The following is a 22,713-nucleotide window of genomic DNA, read 5'->3' as shown; positions in this document are numbered from 1 at the left end:
TAAAACTATAATTATAATAAACATTTCATAAATCCAAATCTACCAAGGCCTGTGGCCTAGTGGTATTTCCTCTTCTTTCAATCTTGAGTCTCCCCAAGTGTAATGTGGGAGTTAATTGCTAGGACAAAAAAGAGAGATTGACTCTCCCCATGTGTAATGTGGGAGTTAATTGCCAGGACAAATACATCCCCAAATATCAACATGTTGCTTTGTCGAGTGAAAATTTGAACAAACTGACAAATCCAGCATAACAGTTGCCATTACATATACTTTCAAAACATCTTGCAGGAAAAAAAAAAAGAAAAAAAAAAAGAAATAGTTCACATGGTGACAGCACAATATGGTATACTTGCAAGTGCATTTAAAAAATAGCAATAAATAGCATCAAATTCAAACCAGGTGTGCTGGATAGATTGCGGGAGCCAGTTCCACAAATTTCTACCAACTGTTTCAGAATCTCATCACAGCCACCAATGCAACCTGAGAAGATACACAAGAAAACAAAGAAATAATGTTGCAGCAATTAGAACACTAGAATATGTGTCTGTATGGTTGTGTAGAAAAATAGTATTACTAGGCCAACGATAGAAATGTCACATTTCTGGACGGATGATGGCAACAGAAGCTGATGTCAGTGTTAATACAACTGACACCAGAAGTTACTTGATAAAAAATAGTGGTTCAATCACCATATACCTGATGATTACAAAACGTTTCCCAAATACTTTAAGGTCAAACAATTGTGTAGAAGCAAACTCTCAACAACTAGGACTAGAAAGTATTTATTAAAGGAGGGAAAAAAAAAAAAAAAAAAAAGAAAAAAAAAAAAGAAAAAGAAAAAGAAAAAGGAAGCAGAGAGAAGAAAACATTCATACATAGTGGATCTAAAAGCGTGTAAAAAGTAAAACACACAACTGATGTTTAGGAAATAATATTCATGCATCATGTAACTGATTACACACTCAAGGCCAAATTTTAATTATATGCATACAACAAAGTTGTAAAAAAAGAGAAACCACCTTTTGTAGGTAAAATCAAAGTGATGCAAGGATGATACAAATGCAGTCACTAAAAATTTATGAAGCTAAGCATACCCAAGTAGTCAGCACTGTAGTTTGGTGGTATCTCCAACCTTCGGAACTTAAATTGAATCTTGAAAACAGGACCTATGAAACAATTCTCTATGATCAGCACATAAATCAAATCTGAAGCAAGAAAATGAGTGCTTAGATACACTAAGAGCCCATTTGGGATTGTTTCTGTACCACTAAAAGCACGTTCATTTTTTTTATTATTTTTTTTTTTAAATGCAGTTAGATGTGTTTCGTAACAACAAGAAGACTTTTAGGTGGTAGATATTTCCTATAAAAAGCGTGTTTACTTGAGGTGAGAAACTGAAACTTTTAGTATTGCGTTCTAGGTAGAGGTAGGTAACTACTTTTTTTAGACAATCTAATCCCTCTCTTTTTTTATATAAATACAATTTCATCCCTTGCCGATTTACATCACCGCCACTATTCTCATTTTATCTAGTAAGTCGCACAAACACTATAGATCGCGTAGAGTGAAAATCTAATCTTTTTAAAGATAACCCTACCATACTATAGATGTATACCCATGTATCAAGCCTATTTCATCTTAACCAGCAATCATTCCATATGAATGGATAATACTAAATTAATATTATGTAACATTGTTATTAGTGTATGAGTAATATAGCAAATTAGTAATAGAATTGTTACAATAAACACTTTTACCAAACAAATTTAAAAGTGCTTCAAGTTTAAAAAGTACTTTAAACAATGCATCACTAAACACAAAACACGCTTTTTACTAACAACAGTTTTGTGACAGCTCCACTGTTTAAAGCGCTTTCATCATTCTAACAGCAATCCCAAATGGGCTCTAATAACGACGAACCCATTAAATCAACCAATGAAAAGATAATATGCATGCAACACAATTAGTTCGCTAGATATAGAAGACTAAACAGTCTAGTTAACCTGGAGTGCATGTGTTGCAAACATTAGTGGTAACAGATGCTTCTGATAGGGATCCCGGAAGCCAGACAACATTCCTACACTGTAAAGATGAAGGAAATATAGCTCTTGAAAAAAATAAATAAATAAAGTTTGAAAAATTGAACTACATAAATTCTTAGAAAAATCTACCCAGGGTAATCTCATAAAGTTATGGTCCATAAGAGATAGAGATACGCGCGCGCACACACACACACACACACACACACACACACATAGTTTTCTCCTTAAAATGAATTATTTCACCTAGTCATGTAAAGAAAGAAAAGGTGAAGTTGGAATAAAAAGGGGAAGGTGCATTGTTAGTACACAAATAAGAGACGAGTGATTAAAAAAAAACAAATTCAAACATTTGGGGAAAGCAAGGATTATAAGATTGTTAAAAAGAAAGATTTTCAATCAGCCAAGTAGTGGAAACAGACAGGGACTCGGGACTGGACACGATATGATATGGATACCGCAACATGTCAAATCCTAAAAAAGTAGGACACGGAAACAGCGTGGACACGGCTAATATAAATAAAAAATTACCATTTATAGTTTTATTAAAAAAGATAATTAGAACATGTTACATAACTTAGAGGAGACATCTATGTGAATATCTTATTTATCAAAAATAAAATCTATGTGAATATCCTATTATTATATATGCTATTACTCTCCCACTTTGTCATTATTATCATAGTTTGGTCATATATAAGAAATGTCATTACATGTTATGACATGTATATTGTTGGAGAATATTATTATAGAAACCTTAAATTACTTCACAAAATATTGCTCTATGAATATTGTAGGAGTGATTTTAGTCTATGATAGAATTGATTTTATAACATATTCTGTCATAGACTAAAATCATTCCTACAATATTCTCACTTCTTAGAGCAATATTATGTGGAGTAATTTAAGGTTTCTATAATAATATTCTCCAACATATATAGTGTCCATTTTCTCTTAATATACGAAGAGGTTGGATACTTTGAATTGTATTTGTATCATTTTCAAATATTGTCATACATTTGTATTACATAAGACTTGTATTGCAGAGTGTAGAAAGTGTTAGCCAAGTGTCCGAGATGTATCGGCCAAGTGTCCAAATTAACAAAAATATTTCTAAATTAAGGACACGTCCATGAAGTATCAAAAACGCGTACATGAAGTGTTCGTGTCGGGTTTGACACAGACACGGCACCTTTATAGAAGTATTTGTGCTTCTTAGATACGAACATAATATTTAAACACCCCCAAAGGAGTCTCCACCCCATCAAAGGATCTCCTATTCCTTTCCTTCCATAAAGTCCACCACAAACAGAGAGGAGTTGTCCTTGACGCATCTCTGACTTGGGACGCATAAAGAAATCGCCACAAGCGTCAATCAAGCTCATTGCAGACTCTGGCATGACCCACTAGATCCCCAAGATGGCACAAGCAAGAACCAACCATCCCTAGCTCAGGAGCAATGAAGAAGGAGATGATCAACAGAATAGTTATCCCTCCTATACGTACAACACGAATTGACAATAATCTAATGTTGCCTTCTCAGATTGTCAATGATCAAAATCCTCCCCAAAGGAGTTATCCAAACTAAAAAGGCCATCTTCAGGGGCTTTCTGTAATATCCTATGTTTTTATTAGGCATTTTAATTGTGTTTAGCGATTCTTAATCATGCTTAGTGACTTTTAATCATTCTTAGTGAGTTAATTGCTTTTATTGGGGCATTAGTATAATTAACTTGTTAGTGATCGACAGTTTGGGAATTAATATAAGCTGAACTCTAATGGGATCCAAATGGCAGCTTCTTAGAATCTCATCACACCTGTTCACATTATACAACCCATTGGACACGCTTTGTTCCCGGCAATTACCCCTGTTGTTGCCTTCTCTTCTATTACATGCCCACTTGAACCAACAAAAAAAAAAAGAAAACAACAGAAGGGAAAGCAAGAGAGCTCCAGCAGCGAGGGTTTAGTGAGAGAGAGAGAGGAGGGGAAGGAAAAAGAGAGAAGAAGCTGGGTTGTAGAATTCATCATCATATCATCTTCCTCTTCATTTTGTCATCCATGGGTAGGGTTCTCTACAGCTTGAGTTGCTTGGAGCGGTTTTTTTCCTAAATTCCTTGGTTGAGACGTGAAATTATCTGTTTTAAATTGCCACATGTGTTTTGCCCAAGTTGATATTCAAATCATCATGTTATTCATCCTTTCTTGAGCTCCTTGTTCCATTTTGCTGACAAACAATTACGTCCTATACATATATATATATATATATATGTTATAAAATTGGTACATATTTTCTGTGAAACTTACTTCCATGTGCCTTTGAACCTCTTTGAAGCTCCTGTTATGGTCTATTCTTACCGGGCTATTAGCCCACCCTATCATTTTCAGGTACCAAGGAGCAAGTGGAGGGATTCGGGAGCGGAGACTACACTGTTTGTATGTTAGGTGGTTACTGAAATGTCCGTATAAATGTTAGTTGACAATTTTTATGTAATTGAGGCCAGATTGTATGATATACAAAATAATGTTATGATCTGTGAAGGATTTTGGTGATTCAATGTGTTCTGTTATGGGTTTTGTTTGTTAGACCTGTGGGTTTTTCATTTAAAACTCCATTAATTGACTGCCTATGGTTTTGGGTCATGACACTTTCAATCGCCAATTCCTTTCCATGGAAAGGACATCCCCTAAGCATCCATCAACGGGGAATTGAAATTATTGAATGAGCGGACCTCAATTCTCCCATAGCTCATACCCCGTCTAAAGCCACTCATCCATCCCCTCCCCAGCAACAAGTAGACTATAAAGCATAGAAAGGAACTCAACCATCTCCTCCACCTCCAAATCATGCAAGAGCCTCTCAAACTACATGTCCCAGGTCAATCTCCCATCATCAAGATGATAGCAGTGACCAACAAGCACATGCCTATCCATCGCAATCCCAGCCAATCTCGGAAGGGCTCTCTCTAGCGGCCGCTCTCTCCACCAACGATCCTCCCATTGAAGCTGATCGACACTTTATCAAGGAAAAACTTCGTCTTGGGCTGAATTGTACTCCATACGTCAACACACTTGATCAAGTTGTTGATGTTTTGACCAAGGGTGTGAGCAAGACTTGCTTGCAAAATATGTTAGTCAAGCTAGGCATGATAGATGTCTTTGCACCAGCCTGAGGGGGAGTGTTGCGGGGACTTATCTGTTACGGAGTATTAATTATATAATGTAGGGTGCTTATGTGTAATTTAAGAAAATATATTTTCAATAGGACATATATTTTCTTCTCCTCTTTCACCAACAATCTAACTATTGGTATCAGAGTAGATCGATTCCACACTTAATAATTGGTATCGGAGCTGGTTACTCAATATTGAGAGTTTATCTATAGGGAAATTATGATATTCAGAAGATAGAATCAGTTGATTTTGTGTATTCCGATGATTATTCTTTCTTTGGTAGTTTGCTGCCAAAAGACCATTCTAGTTTATCTGATACTACTTTACACTGTGTATCACATATGAAATAATGTGTTTTTATAACTAAGGTGACTTGATTTTTGACATTTTTATCACACCCTGGACCTTGGGTTTGAGACTGGGAGTCTAGTTGTAGAATGTGACAAAAAAAACGTTATCCTAAGCCCTCTAGCAGCTAGCTTGTCAGACCAAACTTCTACAATGCACCAAGCAATGGCTTAGATAAGCCTTTAACTAGAATGAATAGATTCCTGTATGTGAAAGATGAACTATCATCACCACTCACCACACCACTGAGTAGATGCATTTTATTACAACACTGGATGAAGTAATTAAAAAATATGGTACTGCAGAAGGCATATAATAAACAAGACATGAAGTTGTTCCATAAAACATTACTAGATTTGCATAAAGAAAATATAAACATGTATTGATGCATGTATGCAATTAGCATAAAAGACAAACAAATTTAAGATCAGAAAGCGGAGCTTACTAGGAGACATACTTGCTAATTTGAATTGGAACAAATAAAAACTTTGATAGATAACACTATAAACATAAGTGCACAACTAAATGATTTATCCCATTTACGGAGTTCCTCCCCAATTTTGACAAGCTTTTCCGTAAGGATACAAAAAAATTTCCAAAATCTAAAACAAGAATCAAGAACCAGATACCTACTTGAGGATATCCTAAGCAACCAACCATAAAATTTCCATCCTGCACAGGGGAGCAAAATGGTTCATAAGAAAAAGGAGTAACATTAACCCATACCACAAATCCAAGAACAAAGAAAGTAAAATTAACTTTTGTGAACAGCAATCATACCAAATAACAAGGAAACACGGTTTCTTGCATGAAAAGCAAAACAAAAGAATAATTTGCAGCGAGTGCAGAAACAATTAAGATCTAACATCTTTGAAATGCTATATAGATCAAATGATTGATTTTAAGGAAATACAGTGGGCTTTATACGTGTTGAAGGGTTTATATATTTAAGTTACACCCTCTCCAACAGCTTAAGCTTTTGGAGTAGATGTTTGTTAACATGGTACCAGAGCCAAAAGGTCTCGAGTTCAAATCTCACCGTCACCCTAATTAAAAAAATTGAAAAACACGTGTTAGATCAAAAAGAAGGCCCCACGTGAGGGGGCGTGTTGAAGGATTTATATATTTAAGTTACACCCTCTCTAATAGCTTACGCTTTTGGAGTAGACGGTTGTTAACAATACACTAAAGAGGAGATGAACACAAATGTAGCAATTGACACACCACAGAAGGTCCAGAGACGAAAACATCTAGATAACAAAGAAACCAAGACATTTTACATTGTAATAGGTGTTTTATTTTACTTATTTCATTATTTTTCTTGGTAAGAGTTAATATTATAGAATGAAGCAAATAAACAAGTTAAAGAAGGGGCATACCCCCGATGTAAATGGAACCATTAAAAGGAAAACCTTTAGTCACATAAAGGGCAAACCCAAACTAAGAAAGATATTTTTTTCTTTTTTCTTTTTGCTAATTACCAAGGACATCGTGCGAATTTTGGAACGTACATTTCACAGCAGTCATAACTCCTAACATCCTAGCCATAAAGAAACATTGTGCTTAGTTGGTCCTACCTATACGAGTTGCTAGGAGGGGAAGAGTCGAAACATACCTGACCTAGTTATTTTACAGATAAACAGATAAATAATTTCCATTTTAAACAGCATTCGCACATTCAAAGGGATAATAGGATTTGCAAAATTAAAAGTCCAAAAGGAAAGATGGGCAAATATGGAGCCTGATTATGAAACAAAAGGAGATGAAGAGATACCAATCACAAACATGTTTATTCTTCATCTACATATTCATGCAAATAGTTACCGGTTTTCGCCTAAGCACCATATCTGATTCCTGGCACAGGCCACAACGCCGAATAACATCTCCAACTGCATGCTGATCATCTCCACCAGATCTGTTAGATCTGCATACATTACAGAAAATTAATAATAAAGCTATGATACTTTGTCGGTACTGGATAAAGGTTAGGAACCACCTCTCAAAGAAAATGGCCATGGCTTCAAAGAGTTTTACTTTATTCAATCTTGCCTGCAAAAAATTTCAGTTCAATTTTGAACAGATATCAACCAAATATACAGATAACTGATTCTATCGGAAATTCAGAGTCCTATATATCAGTGAGTGCCCATTTGGCATGGCTGTTGCAGAGACTAAAAGCACTTTTCATTTAAAAATTATCTTTTAGATGTGTTTGGTAACTGAAAAACAAAAAAGTGCTTTTTGGTTGTAGAGGTTTTGGCTCAGTAGAGCTTTTAGCCAAAGATAAAAATTGGAGCTTTTTGCAAGCAGAGGTAAAAAATTATATAGAAAGTCTATTAATGGGAAAAGAATATTAATAAAAATTGAATTACATACTATGTTACAAAAATTATTTGTTCTTCCAGAGACATTACTTCTTTGACAGCTCTTAACTTGTTTTAAGTCATAGCAACGCCAAATGGACCCTAAGACTAATATAGTAGTATGCAAAAGAGATTGTTCACAGTAAAGTATATCCTGATCATAAAAACATCAACATTAAACTTACAATATGCAAAAAAAAATTCTTGGTCTAGAGAGAGCTTTTGAAGGCTTTATTTGTATTATTAATGCATATATCATATTCTGTACGATACTTACTTCCTTGGCAGACAAATTTATGTGCATCATTCAGACAATATAAAGGCAAGGTTGATCTTACAAGTTATACCATGCCAATTTTTTAAAGTATCTTCTCATTTATCAATACTAGGTATGACAGCTTCAAATCTCCAGGCAAGAGAGCCGATGAACAAAACAAGATAGCGCATGGCAGAATTAAGAAAACCCAACGAACTAGAAAATAAATGTAACACACCTATAGAAATTCATTTTACCAACCGCAACTCCTTCAAATAAGAAAGAAAATTCAACACTAGTAACGAGGTCAAGAATGACGTGCATGAGATATATTTTGAGGTGAAAAATGTCTCATGGGTCTTTAAATACTATGAGAATATTTTCTTGCTCCAACAAGGACATAAGTATTCACGAGTGCTGGAAGATGTTCAAAAGGATATTAAATGAGCTTAATATATATCAACATTTAACAAATATCAATGCTTTGAAGAAACAATAAGAAGAGTTTTATGTTTCTAAGTTTTTATCAGGGTTACATCTTCATCTTCAGGGTATCTGTAGTTGGATTTTAACGGGGGAACAGTCCATCACTCAGCAAGCACACTCATTTAGAGTGTAACTCAATATATGCTTCTTCCTTGTTGAATATGTTACCTCAAAAATCTTAAAAGCATCGGATACATGGAGAAGTATATAAGAAGTATCAGATACATGTTACAAATAATATATATTGTGATGTTGGGGCCCGAATTTGGTGCCAGGTCACGTTGTGACCAAGTTACGACCCGTTGGATGAGCTTTGTGGGGGTCGTGGACCCTAACTAGTCTCTTGTAGCCCGATATATAAGGGCGCTTAGGATGCGAAGTGGGATAAGAGAGAGACTTTGAAATTCGTACAGAAACAGAGTGAGGGGCTGTAAACTTGTAATCTTCGATTTTACACATAGTGAAGACTTTCGCTAGATCTCAATCATAGACGTAGACTATTGCCGAACCACGTATAAATCTTTGTGTTCTTTATGTGGTGTGTTTACTTTTTTGTTGTGATTCTTGATTTTATCTTGGGTTCGCTTCGTTTGTCGTAACATCTATATATATATATATATATATATGTTGTAAAACATAAAACAGAAGCGAAGAGAAAAATAAAACAAGTAGAACACATAGATATTACGTAGTTCAGCCACTAGGGCCTACATCCATGGCACAAAGAGCCCAAAGGGCTACATCACTTTTATAATACTCTCTCAATTCATATACAATACAATGGTGGAGGCTCCTTTATATAGGAGAAGAAATTATGAGAATGGAAAGAATTAGAAAATAGGAAACAAGGAGGATTTTTCTCCACTAATTCTTCCAGTAACACCAAATCTTCAATAATAGGAAACAACATCAATTACTAAAAGATTTCTCCACTGATTGCTACATTAAATCTTCAATACTCCCCCTCAAGTTAGAGCATGCATGCCTAACTTGCCATTGAGATGACGAGTAACAACAACTGTGAATGATGAACAAAGAGGAGAGAAGACGAAGAATAATGCTACCGAACACACCAACAGCCCAAACAAGGCAACAAAAAACTGTCGGAGACACGGCAAAGGTGAGGACAATGCTACTGAACACACCGGCAGCCTAAACAAGTCGATAAAAACTGTCGGAGACATGGTAAAGACGAAAACAATGCTACCGAACACACCGGCAACCCAAACAAGTCAATAAAAAACTGTCAAAGACACGGCAAAGGCGAAGAACATTATTGCTGAACAAACCGGCAGCCCAAACAAGTCACAAATAGCATCAAGAAACCCTTAGCAGCATTTCAGATGGTAAGGGAATACCCTAAAATAGGGGTCCGAACCTAGGACGAGAAATTAGGCTCTGATACCATGTTGTAAAGCATACAACGGAAGCGAAGAGATAAATAAAACAAGTAGAACACACAAATATTACGTGGTTCAGCCACTAGGGCCTACATCCACATCACAAAAAGCCCAAGGGCTACATCACTTTTATAATGGTCTCAATTCATATATAATACAATAGTGGAGGCTCCTTTATATAGGAGAAGAAATTATGAGAATGGAAAGAATTAGAAAATAGGAAACAAGGAGGATTTTTCTTCGTTGATTCCTCTAGTAACACCAAATCTTCAATAACAGGAAACAACATCAATTATTCTCCACTGATTCCTCCATTAAATCTTCAATAAAATATATATATATATATATATATATATATATATATATATATGTATGTATGTATGTATGTATGTATGTATGTATGTATATTAAAATTTTGGATAAGTTGAAGAAGTATCAAATACATACATATCCGCGAGTATCCGAGGAGGTGTCAGTATCCAACACGGACATGATACGGTTATAGAAGTATAAATGTTTCATAGAAGTTACTCTAGGCCAGCAAGTAGTTTGTCGCTATTCCAACGCAAAGTGTCGCACTTTATTTGCGAGGGCACTCTAGGAATTTACAGCCAAAGTTTCCACTCTTGCCCACTCTGGAAACAGAGCATATCTTGCCATACTTGGCCCATTCTCTTGGTTCATTGGATTAAGAGCCTCAATTTCATACGACAATTCAAAAATGTTTATTTTCCAGTTCAGGTACCACTACCACTAAGTTTTATTCTACTAATTATCGTGGTATTAAATTAATGAGTCATACTGGCAGAGAATGAATGAACAACAACTAAGATGGAAAACTGAAGTGTTAGATAACCAATTTGAATTTTCACTGGGTGGATCAATGGAGAATTTTTTTTACTAGGAAACAAATACAAAGATACAGAGAGAAAAAGAAAATCTTTCTATGGTTTTTCTTAAATCAGAGAAAACCTGGGATAGGATACCTAGAAATCTAATAATATTTATGAAAAAAAAAAAAAAAGAGTTACAAAAAGATATATTTACACGATAAAAGACATGTATAATGAAAGTATGACTATAGTTAGAACAAATGGAGGAGAAAAAAAAAATTAAATTTCCAATTACTGCAAGTTACGTCAAAGGGTTGGCATTAAACCCATATATTTTTGTCTTAGGCGAGGATGAATTGAAAAGACTTTATTCATGAGATTTTGTGGTGTATGTTGTTTTGATGATGATACTGTTTTAACTTTTAACTGGGGAAACTAGAAAATGGGTAAGTGCTAAATTGGAGGATTGAAAGGAATCTCTAAATTTAAAAGGATTAGATAAGTAGGAATAAAACTAGATATATGGACTATAACTTCGGAAATCCAAAAAAATGGATAATGTGAAGAATAGGGACCAAGACACTCTCAAAAAGTGAATATTCCACTTCTTCGGCTCAATTATGCAAAATGAGGAGAAACAAGAGATCACGTTTGTAGGGGTCAAATATATTACAGTCCATATGGCAACGCCACATCAACAACAATGGCCCACATAACCTGGTCAAACAGTTAACGGTTAAAGTTACATGGCACTTACCATGTCATCAGTATACCTCAAACAGAAGATCAAAGACTTGAAGACCTAAGTTGGGAGCAGGATTCAGGATCAACTGGGATCAGAGGTGGTAATTGGTTTGGTGGATGAAGTTCAAGGTCCGTCGAGTCGACCCTTGACCTAACTTGTAAAGAGAGAAATACCATTTTGACTCCCGTACAAATTAACCCCATCTTAATTAACATTACGTTATAATTATTTGAGAAATTTCTCTTTTAATTACTATGTTAATGGACCCACATGTGTTGTCAAATGATGACATCATCCACTCTCTCAATGGGCTATAAAAGGAGATGCTCCTACGCCAAGGAGGGGATAGAGCAAGGGAGGAGTAAAGAACCTCCTATACATTGAGAGCTCTAAGACTCTCTCACACACGTCTTCACAACCTCTAGACCTTTATGAAAGGAGTCAATATTGTTTTAATACACCGCCATCTTCTTTCTCTGTCTCTCTTTCAAGTTTGCTTGGTTTCCACCACTCTCAGCCCACCTTGGATCCTACAATGTTTTATCTGATACCTCGCAATTTATTTTTATCGTGCTACGATAACAAGCCCCCCCACAACCCCCCCCCCCCCCCCCCCCACATTTTGGCAACTACGCTAGGGAGGTATCCTTGTATAATCCATGCAAGGAGTCCTCTATGGATGTGAAAGAAATCTTCAATGGAATGAGAAGCCTTTGTGGACTTACTGCTTCATATGGGTGACTTTGCTCTAAAATCATTTTTCGTTATTTCTTAGAATTTCTTTCTAAACTCATCACTCCTGTGCAGCAACAAACATTCTACCTCCTCAACACAAGAAACATTCCCACTTGTGCAACAATGTCACACGCCTTCCACTTAGCTTGCACACCCACCATCATCGAGATCGCATCCTAAAATTTTCTCGATGTAACTCTCTCACCCTCATTGCAGTGTTGCACGCCTTCCACTTGGCTCGCACACTCATCATCGAGGTCGCATCCTAAAATTTCCTCAATATAACTCCCTCTCACCTTTGCAGTATCGCACGCCTTTGATAGCCTACAATGGCAGCTACCTTATCCACCACAACCCTATTATACGTCATGGAGCAAATTAAAAACCTATCTTTAATAAATCCCTAAAAAAAAAATTAGTACTAAAAGCTTGCAAACAAGATGAGAATGATAGACATCTAAATTGCTGCTTAAGAGGCATGCTAAGAGAGTTAAATATCGTATGCAATAAGTTGAGTGCATTTCTTAACTTCCATTTATCTTTAGTGAGGATATATACATTTATCTTTAGTGAGGATATATAGACAGAGAAGCTAGCCCATCTGCTTTGACTCACTCATTCCCATCATTCTTTCTTCTTTATATTGCAGCAAGACAATGTTGATTAAGAATAAATTCAAGTCCAAGTACCAAAACTAACTTGCCAAACTACCTAAACTCAAGAAAGAACAAAAATTGCAAGGATTAATCATCATTATACAGTGTACTTCCACAAAATCACCAAAATATGTGGAGAACGCATTTGCATGGAAAAACTGGAAGTTAGAGCATGGCTTTCCAGGAAAACTATTCTGAAAGCATGTTATGTTAAGAGGTCACATGATAGCTTACATCTAAGAAACAAGCTTTCATCTGCTGCAAGCAAGTTGCCAAAACATCAGCTTTTCGCTTTGCACCTGTACTAACAGATTTCATGTCACTCTCCATCAAGGCTCGGAGATATGGTTTCCAGAGTTCATACCTGAAGAAAAGCAAAGTCAAACAAAGTTCTTCATGTCAAAATTATCAATTAAGTGGAATAAATGCGCGCGCGCGCGCGTGCGCACACACATATTGGATATTTACTTTAATTTAAAATAATACAAACATCAACAAAATATATATAATTTCCTTTTACACAAATTACTAAGGAATTGTAACACGTGATCTATAAAATGCCAGGATGGCATGATTTACTCATTACTTCTCCAAATTCATTCATTTGCTAATTGGTTGTCAGGACAATGAGATAGAAAGTCCCCACTATTTAATGGATATTGTCAAAACAGACTGATTTTATCAAAACAAATTGTAATGCCCCCACCTTATTATATTTTAATTTTTAAAAATAATTGAGGGTAAAATAGTAAATTAAAGGATTTTAAATTAGCAGCCAAACAAGCCCCTAGTGCCCTTTATAAATACATATATATATATATATATATATATATTTGTTGTACAGTATTGTATAAGTTGTCACACGTGTACAGTTTGTATTGTATGAGTTGTCACCCACCCCTCATTACCATATATAGAATTACCATGTATAGGGCTTACTTGTTCTCCACTGATTTACTCCCGTAACTTCACCTATATAAACACCATTCTATTATTGTATTACTCACTCAATGATATATACATTTTCATAAATTCTCTTTCTCAAGTAATACGTGTCTCCATACTTCATCTTCTACACCTTAGATTATTGATTCAGGGGCATCCGATCACATGACAGGTAACCCATCTCTTCTTTTTGATATTTCTCATGTTTTCTCACCATCGGTTATTCCTATAGCAAATGGTGCTAAATCACCTGTTCATGGAATTGGTACATTCCGCACTTCGGGTCTCACTTTTTCATCAATTTTATATATCCCTCAATTTTCATTCAATTTATTGTCAATTCGCAAAATCATATTAGATTTAAATTGCTCAGTTACTTTTCCTCCTTCCCGTTGTGTCTTTCAGGACCTCAAGACGAAGAAGACGATTGGTGGGGGGTTTGAGAAGGATGGCCTTTACTACTTCCAGCCAACTACTGCTCCGACAGCTCTACATGCCACCTCTTCAGCTTACCAGTGGCATTGCCGCCTTGGACATCCCTCTTCAAATAGTCTTCGAGCCTTGGTCCCTTCTTTAGTTGATCTTTCTAAGTCTAATTGTACTACTTGCGAACTTAGTAAACATCGTCAGGCTACTTTCAAGTCTCGTTTTGATAATAAAAGTTTAAAACCTTTTGAGTTAGTACATTCGGATGTTTGGGGACCAGCTCGTACTACTGGTTTATTTGGTGCTTGTTATTTTGTTTCATTTATTGATGATTATTCAAGTTTAACTTAGGTTTATATTCTTAAAGATAGATCTCAAGTATTCTCTATTTTTCAATCCTTTTATGCTGAAATTCAAAATTAGTTTGATGCAAAATTACTTGTTCTTAGAACTGACAATGCCCTTGAATATAAACTTAATGTTTTTCAAAAGTTTCTTGAGTTGAGGGCCATTATCCATCAAACATCTTGTGTTGATACCCCGCAAATGTCGTTGCTGAACGGAAGAATGGCCCACTCCAAGCTATCACTCATGCGTTAATAATTCAAATGAATGTTCCAAAACATTTTTGGGTAGATGCAGTTCTGGCCGCCGCTCATCTTTTAAACCGCATGCCTTCTAGGGTCCTTCAAGAAAAATCACCCTTCCAAAATTATGTTTTCTGACAAAAACCCTTTCTCCATTCCTCCAAAGGTGTTTGGGTGTGTCTGTTTTGTTCATAATCTAAGTCCGCGATGGGACAAACTTGATCCTCGTGCTCACAAATGTATTTTCTTAGGTTATTCTCGCACTTAAAAGGGGTATAAATGTTACAGTCCAACTCTTCGTAAACAATTTGTGTGTGTAGATGTAACTTTTTTTAAGGATGTTCCTTATTATTCCCAGGAAGGCAGTCGTCTGGAGGACTCTGTTCTTCCAACTCCAGTTTTTTATTCCGATATCCCACCAGCTCTTCGTGTCTATGCTCGTCGCCAAAAAAGAGTAGTTAATCGTGTTTTTTTTTTTTTTTCCTAGTTGGTACTCACACACAAATGCCTCTACCAAGGTTCGAACCCCTTACCTCCATTTGGAAAGTAGGGGCCTGGTTGTAACGACCCAGTCATTTGCCTTCCTTTCCTTTTTCCTGAAATTTTACGAATGAATTTTTTTCGTTTAATTTTCTTTTCTGAGCTCTGTTTCGTGTCGCTTAGTGTCATCTCGAGCGCTCGGAATTGGTTCCTGAGACTCTTTTCCGTGGATTGACAACTTCCTTGAGGACCGAATCATTTTCACATTTTTCGTTTTTCGACACTATGCGCTATTTCGTCCTTTTCCCTATTCTGTATTATCTCCGTTTGTCAGTTTTTGGCACAACCTCACTTCTCATGCTCGGAGTTGGTTTTTGACTTCACGTGCTTTCATCTTGAGTGGTTTCCTCGAAATACGTATCTTTACTTTTGCAAGAAAGTACTCTGATTGCTCCCGGTGCCCACAGAGGCATGGATGCACAATTCTTTAGAATCTTTTTCATTTCTTGGGGTGTTTTTCATAAATATCTTTTGAAGATATTTTATTTCAGGGGTATATAAGAAAATATCTTTTGGAAGATATTTTCATTCTGGGGCAGTTTCGCAGTTAACCCTTTTTTGTAGGGGTCATTGTGCAATTAACGAAAGTTACTGCAAAATGTCTCGTCTGGAGCTTGGATCCTCGTACGGGATTCATTTTCACATTTCGTCGAGTCGTGGACTCTTAGAATTCTGTTCTGGTCGTTTTTCTCCAGTTTCAGAGTTTCTGGACCCAGTTGCCGACGAACTTGTTCGGGGCATAACTTTCTGCTCGGGACTCGGTTTTCGACACCGTTTCTTCCGTTGTTAATATTTTATCATTTTGAATCTTTTTCATTCACAAAGCTTTGCCATTTGAGCGCGTCTGCTCAAATTTTACTTTTCGGACCCGACGGGGCCCGTTCGAGGCACTTTTTGAGATTTCTATAAAAGGGGGGTGAGATATTTCATTTTTCATCTTCTCCCCTCTTCATGCACGACCTGGAGGGCCCATGGCAGCCCAAGGGGTGCTGCCATCTTCTCTCTCCTCTTTTGGTTCACTTTTCCTTGATGGAAAGTCTTCGCCTTTAACGTTTGTTGTTCCCTTCACCGTGCTCTACCTTTCCCCCTTATTAGAATTCAGTTTTGACCATTTCTTGAGTTTGGTTTTGAGGTCAAGTTATGGTTTTAATGGGGCTTTGATGGGGTTTATGTTCACGGCGTTGTCCCCGACAAAACCTAGTAGTTTTGTCGGATTCGGAGCCGTTCCATTTTGATGGCTTTTGAAATTTTCATCTCAAATTGAGGTAGGAGATGTTCTAGGTTTAAATTCTTATTATATAGCATACTTGTGATGCTTATACTACTTGTTTGCATGATTAAATATAAAATCTAGAGATTTTATTATTTATTTTTCTTGTACGGGATCTAATTTTTCCGGTTGCTCATGACTTGGTTTAAACATGTAGCATGATTTTATATTACCCCTTGATATGCTCATTGTCGTGTATTAAAATTGGAACATTTGAATAAGTATTAAAGATTTTATTTAATATTTATCTTAAGTGAAAAATTAATTCACATGGCCTTAACTAGCTTGAAATTAATATGTGTTAGCATATTATAATAAACCTTAGCATGCTCTTCAACATAGTTGAATTTGAAAGTAATTGGAGGTGTTTTGAAAATTAGTAATTATTAATTAATTTGATTAATTAATTTGCACCGAGTGCACTGTTCACTCCATTTGAATTCCGACTTGATATTCTTGATCTACATACCATATAGCTTCACATATATTTGAATTAGAATATTCGATGAGGTTTTGAAACCTTTCATTTAATTAATTTCCTTGTTTAAGATTTAATTCTCATGGTGATATACAACTTTGAATTGAATTGTGGCATGCTAGAAAATTAAGCTTTGGTGTGGTTATTCACATATATTAAATTGGGATTAATTGCATGAGAATTGCTACTTTTAATTTATGTTTAACCTTAGTGAAAGTTTAATTCACATGGTCTTAAATTGAATGAAATAAACTTGTAATGTGATATTACATTAGTTCTTGGCATGTTTTCCAATATAGGTTCATTTGAGAGCATTTGGTTAAGTTTGAAAATCAAGAGATTTTAATTAAAAGAATTAATTAAAATCTATTTTGTGGTCCCATTAGCTTAATTAAGGTTTTAACTTGATATTTGTTTTGGCCATGACTTGTTTACTAGTATATATTAATTGTGGACCATTTGAAGTTGCTTTAGAACCTTGGTAATTAAATTAGCATGATTTAATTAGAGTTATACTTTGTTGTTCCAATAACCTAATTGAGTTTTAGAATAGATATAGGTGATGACCATGCCATGTTCTTTAATATGTATTAATTTGAGGTTATTTGGAATTGAAATAGAATCTAGAGAATTTAATTATTTTTATTTAATTAAATTCTATCGAATTGAGCCATGGATTTAATTGTGTTTGAAAGTCGTTTCTATATCAAAATCCTGGACATGGACTTGTTGTATATTCATTTGGTTATGTTTTGAGCATTGGATAACATAGTTGCTATGTTTATACTCATGAGAATATGTTTTCCTTATTGAATATATTGTTGCCTTGTGTAATGATTTGCACATTTCGTATTTAACATCATTCATACATAGCGTGTAACGAATCGCACACTGAAGATTCGACATTCATCACATCATATTAGTTGTGGACTTAGAGCATGTATTGTATAGGTTTCCAAATTTGGTTGTGCTTGGTAGATAGTTGATTATCTTGCATATTCCTGTTGATATATGCGTTGTTACACAACTTGTTGATTTTGGAAACTTGGGGATGTCGTTGTTTGGCTATGGCTAGGACGTGGTTCTAGTACGGGGGATAGTCCCTCTATATAGTCTAGTGCGCACATAGGGAGGTTACCCATGGACTAGTAACCCTAAAGTAACTATGTTGTCGGTCTAATCCGACGTGACATCCGAGTATCCACTTTGTTTGATTTCGCAATTCATTTTCAAGTTGATAACTAGATGATGTTGTAACTTGTTGTTTCTTATTTGTCGTTCCATTTTAAGTTACAGGATGTTAACTTTGCGAAATTGTGCTTTATGCGTTGTATTGGAAGTTCCAATGTTGGTTAAATTGCATCGATATTGAAAACCGTGTTTTGACGTTCTAATAAAGCTTAGGATTGATCTTATTGATTCATTTATAACTAAGACATTAGGTGGCATGACCCACTTCTGTTGTTTTCGTGCTTTAGATTTCAAGCTGATAGCTTTAAGAAATTGTATTTTGTTGCCTTGTATAATATGTTTTTCTGTGGTAGGATTGCATTGAAGTTGTAAATTGCGTTTTGATTGTTCAGCATGGCCTAGGATGATTCCTTAGACTTATTTAGAACATAGACGTTAAGTGACATGATCACGTTAGTGTTTTTGTATTCGACATTGCAAGTTAATACCTTTAAAAACCTATATCTTGTTGCTTTGTATAACGTGTTTCCATATTGTTTAAATGGCATAGATGATGTGATTTATGCTAGAAACACTCTAAGGTAGCTTAGGATGTTCCCTGAGTTTCATTTCAATATAGACGTTAGGTGGCATGAACCCTTTTAACATGTTTCACCTTAAGGTGATAAATTTGTAAAATGCTAGGTCGATGCATGCTCATCTCCTACGAGTAGCTTTATGTTACTCACCCCTACGATACTGGGGCATATTTCAGGTACGAAGACTTGGTTCGTGACGCCTAGCATTCCTTGGATGTCGTGTAGCTTTCAAGTTTCCATTTCATGCAAATGTTAGCATGAAATGTCATTTCGTAGACTTATATGTCAAAATATGTATATTTGATTCCATGTATGTAATGTGTACTTAACTACACTTCTTTTAATATATTTGATATGTATGAGATGAGGCCGGAGGCCAATGACCATTATATTGTGTTCTATGTACTTTTTAACTTCGTGAAATATTGTGAAAATCTTGAAAAATCGCAAGTCATTGCTTCACCATGGTTGCATCGGGTGTGGGAATTCCATTTTCATTCTTTCATAGGGTCTTATTAATCATGTTTGAAGTGTGGCCAAGGGCCAAACGGTCATTTGATCCCGTTTTGCATTTTTGGATTCCGAGTTTTCATTCCAAGTTCCATTTTTGCCTTTTTGCCCATTGGGGGGTCGGATTTTGTATCGGTGGTATTTTTAAGTCGTGGACCATTGTAGCACGTCCAAATAGGTAAGTTACGTTTGCGTGCATGGTCGTTTCCGGGCAAAAACCTTATCGTTTGTGTTTTGAGCCTCTTGTGAATTCATTTCGCACTTTTTTTGCATATTCTGATCCAGGGGCATTATAGACTTTTCACGGTGGGTTTATTTTCTTCTTTCAACATGGTTGAATAGAAAATCTGAACTTAGGGGGGGTTTCTTTTCCGTGTTTTTCCAGAAAATGTCGTCTTGATATTGGAAATCGCTTACGAAGTTCAGCTCTCAGTTTTTCAACATAGCAGCTTTTTGGACCTCCATGACCAGAAATCATGGAGGGGCATTTCGGGCATTCTACATTGAGTTTTTATTTAATTCGCTAGCGAGTCACGTAGAAAACTCAATTTTGAGGGGGGTTTCTTCTTTGTGTTTTTGCAAAAAAATTCATCTAGGCCTCCAAATTCAGCCTCTGTTCCGGATTTTTCTGAAAAACAAAACACATAGCAGCTTCTGGGCTGCTGGCAGCCGTGTGTGCGCCCAGCGCGCACACGGGCGTGCATGGTGATGCGCATGGGCGCACATGGGGGGCTGTCATGGCCCCCTCGTCGGACCGCCGCGACGTCAATTCTTCTTTTGGGCTTTTCTCCTTCATCCGGACTCCGATTCAAGTGAATTTTTTTTTTAACTTGACTAATTTTTCGCTATCTTTCCAACAGTGTGCTCGGTTACATCCAGTTCTTCCTGGATAATGACCAGTTTATCCTTTTTGCCTTAAGTGCTCGTTTTTCTTCGTCATGCCGTTTCTCCTTCGTCCGGACTCCGAATCATGCGATTCTTGAGTCCATCTTGATTAGTTTTTCGTTGTCCTTCCAGCGGTGTGCTTGGTGGCACCCAAATCTACAGTTTTCAGAAATGACTATTTTGCCCCTAGGGGCTTATTTGTCATATTTTCGATCTTTTGCTTCCGCATCAGTTCTTGTTGAGTTCCACGACCTCATGGAAGGTCACTTTGACTTCTTAGAGTTTTATTTTCTGTTTTCGCTTCCGCATTCGGATCCGTTATCGGATCATCCTTACGGTTCATCACAGGACACGCTAGCCCAAAAAAACCAGAGTCGTCACACTAGTACCGCTAGGTCACTGCCCCGTTGGTGAGTAGTTAATCATGTTCCAACGACTGAAGTAGTAAACCCAGCCTTGGCAATTCCACCAATCGCTTCAATGCCTGGAGATTCTTCCATCTCTGCGGACTCTGATCTTGATCAATCTATTGTTGTTCGGAAAGGTAAACGGTCTTGTACCAATCACCCTATCTCTAATTTTGTATCGTATAATAAATTGTCCTCCTCCTTTCAAGCTTTTTCTTTGTCATTATCCTCTCTTCCTAAGTCCTACAGGGAGACACTTTCTCATCCAGGGTGGAGAAAAGCTATGTAAGAAGAAATAAACCCATTAAAATTGAATCATAATTGGGACCTTGTTCCTAAGCCTGCTGATACTCAGTTTGTTGGTTGTCGTTGGGTTTTTGCTGTAAAACAAAAGCCTGATGGTACTGTTGACCGTCTCAAAGCTCGACTTGTTGCTAAAGGCTACACTCAAAACTTATGGCCTTGATTATACTAAGACGTTCTCTCCTGTGGCCAAACTGAATTCTGTTCGTGTGATAATATCTCTTGTAGCTAATCTAGACTGGCCACTTCATCAACTTGATGTTAAAAATGCCTTTCTGCACGGTGACCTTACTAAGACAGTCTATATAACCCAACCACCTGGGTTTGAGTATAAGGGGGAGTGTGTGTGTCATCTCAAGAAGTCTATCTATGGCCTCAAACAATCCCCTCGTGTATGGTTTGATAAGTTCAGTAAAGGAGTGGTAGCTCACGGTATGACCAAAAGCCAAACTGACCACTCTATTTTTTTATTTAAGAAAACAAAACGTGGTATTGTGATTCTTGTGGTGTATGTTGATGATATTGTTATCACCGACAGTAACATAGATGGGATACAAGTTCTAATTCATTACTTGAGTTCTAGATTCCTTACTAAGGATTTGGGCAAACTTCGGCATTTTCTAGGAATTGAGGTGGCTCAGTCGAAGCAAGGCATTAGACTTTCTCAGCAGAAGTATACTTGAGTTCTTGATCTCTTACAGGATACTGGATATCTTGGTTCAAAACCTGTAGCTACGCCCATAGAGACTAATGTAAAATTTAAGGTGGATGATGGTGACCCACTCGAGGATCCAGAGATGTATCGAAGACTTGTAGGTAAACTTATTTAGCTCACAATCACTCGTCCAGACATCTCTTATGCAGTCAGTGTTGTGAGCCAGTTCATAACCAGTCCTTGGGTACCTTACATGGAGGCAGTTCTATGTATCTTGAAGTTTCTCAAGAGCGCTCTGGGACGTGGCCTGCTTTATCGAACTTCTGGACATCTTCGGATTGAGGGATACACATATGCAGATTGGCCAATTCTCCTTCTAATCGACGGTTCACCACAGGTTACTGCACCTTCATAGGAGGAATCTGGTAACTTGGAGGAGTAAAAAACAGTCAATTGTGGCTCGTTCAATGCTGAAGCAGAGTATCGTGCCATGGCACACACTACCTTTGAACTTTACTTGGTTGAAAACTCTATTATTGGAACTTGGGATTTCAGTCCAGTACCTAATTCCTCTCCAATGTGACAATCGGGCAATTATTCATATTGCTAGCAATCCAGTTTACCATGAGAGGACTAAACACATTGAAGTAGATTTCCATTTCATTCGATCTAAAGTTGACTCGAATGAGATTGTTACACCTTTTGTTCCTTCTGGTAAACAGTTGGCAGACATCTTCACTAAGGCGATTCTCAAGAACTCTATTGATTCCATATGTAGCAAGCTGGGAGTTGTTGACATTTACTCTCTAGCTTGAGGGGGAGTATTGCACAGTATTGTATGAATTGTCACGTTGTATAGTATTGTACGAGTTGTCACACGTGTACAATAAGTATTGTATGAGTT

General features: G+C 36.6%; 1 protein-coding gene across 1 annotated transcript in view; it reads right to left on the bottom strand.

Annotated features, from left to right (window-relative positions):
* The window catches only part of LOC132303181 (DNA topoisomerase 3-alpha), a 120,377-nt gene that overhangs the window by 10,378 nt on the left and 87,286 nt on the right, over positions 1–22,713 (bottom strand). The window contains exons 15-21 of the mRNA XM_059800340.1: positions 13,269–13,398; positions 7,557–7,609; positions 7,385–7,484; positions 6,194–6,232; positions 2,004–2,082; positions 1,095–1,166; positions 397–480 (exon numbers count right to left, since the gene is read on the bottom strand). Coding sequence (XP_059656323.1) covers positions 397–480; positions 1,095–1,166; positions 2,004–2,082; positions 6,194–6,232; positions 7,385–7,484; positions 7,557–7,609; positions 13,269–13,398 — 557 coding nt within the window. The remainder of the gene's footprint in view (positions 1–396; positions 481–1,094; positions 1,167–2,003; positions 2,083–6,193; positions 6,233–7,384; positions 7,485–7,556; positions 7,610–13,268; positions 13,399–22,713) is intronic.

This window comes from Cornus florida, unplaced genomic scaffold (assembly GCF_030987335.1).
Source record: "Cornus florida cultivar Cherokee Brave unplaced genomic scaffold, ASM3098733v1 CherokeeBrave_3.0.0_Hap2_Chr04, whole genome shotgun sequence".
Taxonomy (NCBI): domain Eukaryota; kingdom Viridiplantae; phylum Streptophyta; class Magnoliopsida; order Cornales; family Cornaceae; genus Cornus; species Cornus florida.
The sequence above is the reverse complement of the archived record's forward strand: the minus strand, read 5'-3'. Positions and strand labels throughout refer to the sequence as shown.